This window comes from Arachis hypogaea, chromosome 11, assembly GCF_003086295.3.
Source record: "Arachis hypogaea cultivar Tifrunner chromosome 11, arahy.Tifrunner.gnm2.J5K5, whole genome shotgun sequence".
In the NCBI taxonomy this organism is placed as follows: Eukaryota; Viridiplantae; Streptophyta; class Magnoliopsida; order Fabales; family Fabaceae; genus Arachis; species Arachis hypogaea.
In genome coordinates this window covers 136598576-136605066 of record NC_092046.1, presented here as the reverse complement: position 1 = coordinate 136605066, position 6491 = coordinate 136598576, and the positions used below count along the sequence as shown (strand labels likewise).

Here is a 6491-nt window from a genome sequence, read left to right as displayed (position 1 = left end):
AACTATCTCCTTGAATTTGTTATCGTCTTCAACTTTACGCCACTAACTGAAGACGGCAAAAGCACATCCTATCGTAGGACTTGCTTTTATGTTCTTTGAACCTTTTGTAGCTACTATTTTTATTGATTGACTCTTCCGATTTGAGATGGACATTCCTCTGCTTCAATCATGCATGACAATAGAGTCGCCTTAAGGTTTTGATTTTGGGTGAAATTGAGAAAAATGTGGAATCTCATATTCAAATCCCTAAGAAAATATTTTCTATTGTTACGTTGGATTTTTGTTTGTCACATCACCAAATTCTGTTTAATATAAAAGAATTTTTTTCATAGTTGAACAAATTTTGTAACGTTTTTAAATATTTTGAGGATATAATTGTCGTTAACAAAAATTGAAGATATCATTATTAACATTTTAAAAAATCGAGGACATAATTAATAATTTATTCATAAATTTAATTTAGTCAACTAATATTTCTATTTTTTAATATTTAAATATATTATTTTTATAAAAATAATATAATTTATTTATCAAATATCTTTGGAATATTAGCCAAATTTTTAAATTAAAAAATAACATTATTAGTTTTAAATTAATATACTATCTACTGTATATAATGAGATAAAAATACAGAAGATAACTTCTTTTTGTAAGTTATCTTTTAGTGATTCTTAATGTACTAATAATTAATACTCGTAATAATAAATAATAAATTAAGAAATATTAGAAAATTATTAAAATTTATTGTTTTTTGATATTATTTAATTATTAATATTTAAAAATATAAAGATAAGGTATGTTATTAAATTATTAAATTAAATAAAATAAATTAAAAAAATTGAATTAATAATTAAATAATAATAAAAAATAAATTTTAATATTTTTTTAATATTTTTTAATAAATTATTAAATAAATTCGAAATAGACGTGATACCATTCTCTTTTTCTGAAGGTCTACAAAAGGGCACAAGTCCCAAGTTCCGAATCTCACTTGCAATTTCCGGGAAGCTGTGTTTCACTGCTTTAGTAATACGCGTCTTGGACTTGGAGGATATATTAAAAAACGTTGGTGACTCTGCTCTCTGCTGCTGGAGATGATGGTGCTAAATAAAATACCCAAGCCGCTCCATAATTCTAAATCTTGTTTAATTCTGATTTTTTTCCTAGTTAATATATAAAAGAATTTGGGTATTAAATAAAACTAACTAAAAACTAAAACCAATCCAGTACTATATCACCAAGCCCAAATGTTTCTAGGAGAAAGTGGACAACTAGTAACGGGTTTGAGCAACATGCATGTGATCATAGCGTTGAAGTTTCTTCTTTGATTACACTAACATGGGCACTAACATACATGTGATCAATTGATATAGAAACAGGTAACGCCACTATTAGGGGTTACAAAAAATAACCAAATTATGGTTAATTGGTTAAAAAATCATAATCACATTTTAGTTAACCACTTTAATAAAACAATTTTAAAGATCATATCTATATTATTAAAAAATAATTAACCAAAATTAAATTTTAAAAATCAATTTTTAATCGGTAAAATCAAATTTTATGTAACTCTTGTGATCAAATTAATTAACTGATTTTTTTATAAAAACCAGTTTTTAACTGATTTTTAAAAAATCTAATTTTTTTTATATAAAAACTGATTTTTAAAAAAAAAACGATTATTTTTTAAACTGATTTTTATTTTTATAACCGATTAAAAATCAATTTTTAAATTTTCTAATAGATTAATAACTAATTTTATTATATAAAATCAATTTAGTTAATTAACTAAATTATATTTTTAGCTAACTTAAAAATAAGTTTGATTTTTGGATTAACCAAATCATGTACCGACCTAGCCACTGTGCCACAAATTTGTACCAAACCTTGCGTTAACTTTCCCGGACAACGTAGATTCTTTGTTATGCTTTCTCCGCACCACCTTGCCCAACCTAGAAACGCGATTTCTCCTCCCCCTGTGAGCAAATCACATTCTTCCAACAAGAACATTTCTTTGGTTGCACCCTCAAATCAATCAATCAGTCATGTAACAGCTGCACTTCTAGGCTCTAGCATAATCTTAAACATACGTAACAACGGAAATGTAGCACGGGATTCAGGTACCATCCTTAACTAAGTATTTCTCATTTATACCTTTCTGTGTTAGTATATAAACTTGAACAACAAGAGTCGTACAAAAGAGAACAAGAGAAAACTGAATAACAAGAGTTAAGATTACAGTGGTTTATATTAAAGATTTAAAGGGTGCTACAACCATTAAAACACATACATGTATGTATAAACCAACCGATGAGGCAGTGACATGTTTCAAACTTAAAATTTATTACAACAAAGGAGAGATGGCGCATTTACGGTGTATTAATGTTAACAGGTGATGAAGAGACCCCATCTGCCAACTGCTGGACTTACCCTGCAGAGAAAAAAACTAACAGAATGAAGCAAAATCCACCCAGTATATGTTCTTCAGTCATCCTTCTTTTGATCTTACATACTCTGATATGGAGAACTTCACTTAAAACCTTCAAGCCCGAGAAAATAAAAGGTACAGTCTTCAATATTAACAGCAAACAGCGTGTGTTTTGTTACTCATCATTTTCACTCTTCCCCGTGAGCCATATACTCGCTCAAGAAGGTATCATTCCAGATCATCAACCGGTTTTGGCCGCATACCTTGCCCTTCTTTTTCTTGCTTACAGAGTCAATTTGAATCCTTGTGACAGGAAGTCATCCCTGTAAAGAATATATGTAAGCATAAAAATATAACAGAAAGAAAAGTGAGCCTGGTGGGAGGCAGTGAAAAATAAGATCGTCCCACTGGTTCCGCTGGAAATTAATTATAGACTAAATTCAGGGTAGTTCTTTGAAGATGTAGACGTCATGTAGTATTCAGAACATCCGATATTTAACAATATGGACATTTGAGGTTTATAGCTTATTTTTTAAAATCACCAATTCAAACTTGAAAAGCTAGTTCCGTTAACTATGCAATTATCATTGGATCTAACTAGAAATCTAGAATCATAGTCCATGTTTGTCTTGGCATTGAAAAAGTAGCCCAGTTAATGAATTGAAGCATGCAAACCAAGTCTCAATTCATTTCAAATATGCTCAATAAAATTGAGCTGAGCTATGTCCCAACTCCCAAAGCCCAAACATGATTTTAGCCTCAACTTGTGTTAGTAAGGTAATATAGTTTATGTTTAAAGTAATGAGCTAATGATACATCCTCTAAGCCATACTAACCCAAACTCCTAAATATCATCCTAATGGAACTTAACAAAAGAAAGTATTGAATGAAAGAGTAAAAACATTTAATTTAATACATAGTAAATGTAAAAAGCATTCAAAACTTTCGATGTCTAGTAATTAGGCAGATGTGTTAGGAGGGTTTTATCATTCTTCTTGATTCTAAGTGACTAAACCATGGTTTGCACACTATTATCTCATTATAGGAATACTAATATTATATGTTGACTAAACGGGAGTTGGACTTTCAAGTCAAGTCACAAGAAGACAGGGTCAAACAGTACAGCTAATACCCTGAAGGAGGCGCAAATAAACTTTTTATCTTTTTCTTTTCATTTTCTTTCCTTTCAAAGGAAATAAGAAAATAGAGAGACTCAATTTCAAAACTCAAAACTGCCATAGTAAGTACCTTCTCCTCCTGCCCTTGTCGTCTCCATGTTTCTGCTTAGCGCCGCCATCACTTTTAATTAGTAACGTTGGTGGGACAAGGGTTCCCACATAAACGGTCGCTTCAATCAAATGGGGCATTCCCGGTATTTTAGCTTCACTAACCACCTTGTCTTTGAGGCTATACCAGCATAGCTTCTTGTGGTCGTGTTCCATCAGAACCCTGTCACCATCACCCGAGTAAGCCAATGGCTTCACAGATTTCAACGATCTCAAGTTATGATGCTCCGTCAAGCTGAACAGTTTGCACCAAGAATCTACCGATCCATACTCCTCCATTACCCAGACATCAATCCTCGTACTCCCACGATGTTCCACCATGCAGAGGCACCCTCCCAAGAGCGACACATCCATCTCGAAGTTCCCATTAACATTTCCAGTTTCCGGCAGCGGAACTTCACTGAAACTCTCCAATCTCAGATCGAAGGCGACAATCAAATCGGGCTGATCCGGTTCGAGTTTCCTAGTCACGACCCAGTGCAACGCGCCACCGACGAAAACCCCCATCGTACGCGCGCAACAGAGGCCATAGGGCATGTTTGGGAGGCTCTTCCAGGAATCGACTCTCAAGCTGTAAAGCTTCACGTGAGAATAGAAAGTGCGACTGTGCAGGTCAACGAAATACGAAATCCTCACCAATTTGTAATCTTCGCCGAAGGAATCGTAGCCGAATCCGTAGACGCGCGCTGCAAAGAGCGTGGTGTCACGCTCTCGGCGCTCCGCTGGAAGGTAAGGGAGGAGGCGATGCTTCCTAATGTTAGGGTTCCAGAGAGCGATGTCTTCGGCGACGTTGCAGAGGCATAGGAGGCCGTTGCAGGAACCGAGGACCTTGATGCTGTTGCTGTAGCACATGAGCGGGTGGTTGAGCTCGATTGCCCTGTCTAGGGTTCCGAGATTGACCTGGTAGAGTTCGGAGTCACGGCGGAGAACTAGAGTGGAGTGGGAGTGGGAGCTGAGGGAGGTGCGAAGGTGGAGGAGGATGAAGTGAGTGCTGTCGATGAGGGAGCGCCATGACTTGCACGTGCATCGGAAGCGGATTAGGGAGTGGACCGGTAACCGGGAGAGTATGTCGGTGATGACCTCCGGCGGAAGAAGATCCGCCATGACTGGGTTGGATTGGCGATGGTGAATGAAGAAGATGAAGAACGGTGGTTCTCTGCATCTAGTGATGCTCCTGTTTCTTCCAGAAGATTCTCATAATCTCGAATTGGTTTGTGTTTGTAACTTTGTGTGTGGGCTAGGGTTTCTCCCTTACTCTGTTGAATTTCGGGTGGCGGAGAAAAAAACCTCAACCTACGCACCTAACGCCACTTTTATTTAATTATCTATCTATCTATCGCTTTTGTCCTTTTTCCTTTGCAAAATTATGAGTAAAATGAAAAATTACCAGCACCGTGTATTGCAAAGTTAGTGAAAGGAAATAAGGAAAAAAGGAAAGAAAAGAAAAAGTAAGGACTCTCCGAGTCTCTTGACTTGAACAGGTGAATGTCTTCGATTAATTTATTTATTTCATGATTGGTTAGAATCAAGCAAGAGATAAAACGAATATAATTAATTCAGTAATTGTATGTATGCTTACTTATCTTTATAGTTTTTTTTATGATTGGCCATATAATTTTATTTATTTATTCTTTTTGTTCGTATTTAAATTAAGTGAAATTTTTACCTTTTTAACTTTGATATTCTTTCACATCTTATTTTAAATTATTGTGACCAATTGTTTTTCTAGAGTTTCAACTCAAGAATTCGATCTTATTTAACAAAGTACTAAAAAAGTTAAAACATGAGAAGAGGTTGATCTAAATCAATCAAGAGAATTCATGAATATTTTAGTGAATGAGAAGGAAAATTTCTGACTTCGTAGAAGAATTTTTTCTTTACCGTCTATGGTACGCAGATGGACTAAGGCAATTTCTCTTTCGATGAGGTAGATGAAGATGAGCCTGACTCTGAAAATCGTTGGTATAACGAAGAGGAACTCCTTCTAAAAAAGAACAAGTTGTTTGACCCGTGCCCAAGTATTTCTGTGTCCAAAGAAGAATTTGAAGAATGGTGTAAATCATAGAATACGATACTCATTGTAAAAGTGCTAGGGAAGAGAGTAAACCTTGTTTTATGGAGCAACGACTCAATAGGAACTAGGTCAAGAAATGTACGATAAATGTTATTGATTTGGAAGACTCAGATGAGGAAGACTACTCGCATGCCCTTCTCGGAGGACCGTGGATGATAGCAGGTCATTATCTAATAGTGCAACGTTGGAGACCATTCTTTTTATCCTCGAAAAATCAAGTTAAAAAGACTGCGGCTTGGATTCGCATACCAAATCTACCTATTGAGCTTTATAACCAACGCTTTTTATGGAGAGTAGGCTCTGTCATTGGCACTATGTTAAAGATTGACCGAGTTACCTTAATCCATTCTAGAGGAAGGTTTGCTAGAATTTGTGTTGAGATTGATCTCTTTAAGAAGTTAGTTCATCGGATTTCAGTTTTTGGTAGTACTCTCAACATTGAATATGAAGGATTGCACTTGATTTGTTTCTCTTGTGGCAAATATGGTCATAGATTAGATCAATGTACTGAAACTTCAATTAGTGAAGAAGTCCAAAAAAAGACGAGCACTGACGGCGTGCAAGCGACCGTGGAAGCTGACATAAGTCTGACTGAGAGTGAAGATCATGCCATTAAGGGAAAAGATTCTAATTCCAATCCTATAAGGAAAGAAAATCAAGACCCTCCAAATTTTGGTCCTTGGATGATGGTGAAGAGGCAAAT

The 6491-nt window shown here is 35.1% G+C and overlaps 1 protein-coding gene across 1 annotated transcript; it reads right to left on the bottom strand.

Annotated features, from left to right (window-relative positions):
- Positions 1-2200: 2200 nt before the first annotated feature.
- On the bottom strand, positions 2201-5317 carry LOC112722835 (F-box protein CPR1). Its single transcript, XM_025774012.3, has 2 exons — positions 3677-5317; positions 2201-2751 (listed from the first exon to the last, which is right to left on the bottom strand). The coding sequence occupies exons 1-2, from the start codon at positions 4816-4818 to the stop codon at positions 2712-2714; spliced, it is 1182 nt and encodes a 393-aa protein (XP_025629797.1). The 5' UTR covers positions 4819-5317; the 3' UTR covers positions 2201-2711.
- Between the last annotated feature and the right edge of the window lie 1174 nt (positions 5318-6491).

Excerpts from the sequence above, each read along its gene's own strand:
- LOC112722835 (XM_025774012.3), bottom strand. The coding sequence starts at position 4,818 with ATGGCGGATCTTCTTCCGCCGGAGGTCATCACCGACATACTCTCCCGG. Across the intron at positions 2,752-3,676 it reads GACAAGGGCAGGAGGAGAAG|GGATGACTTCCTGTCACAAG; the intron begins GTACTTACTATG and ends TATTCTTTACAG.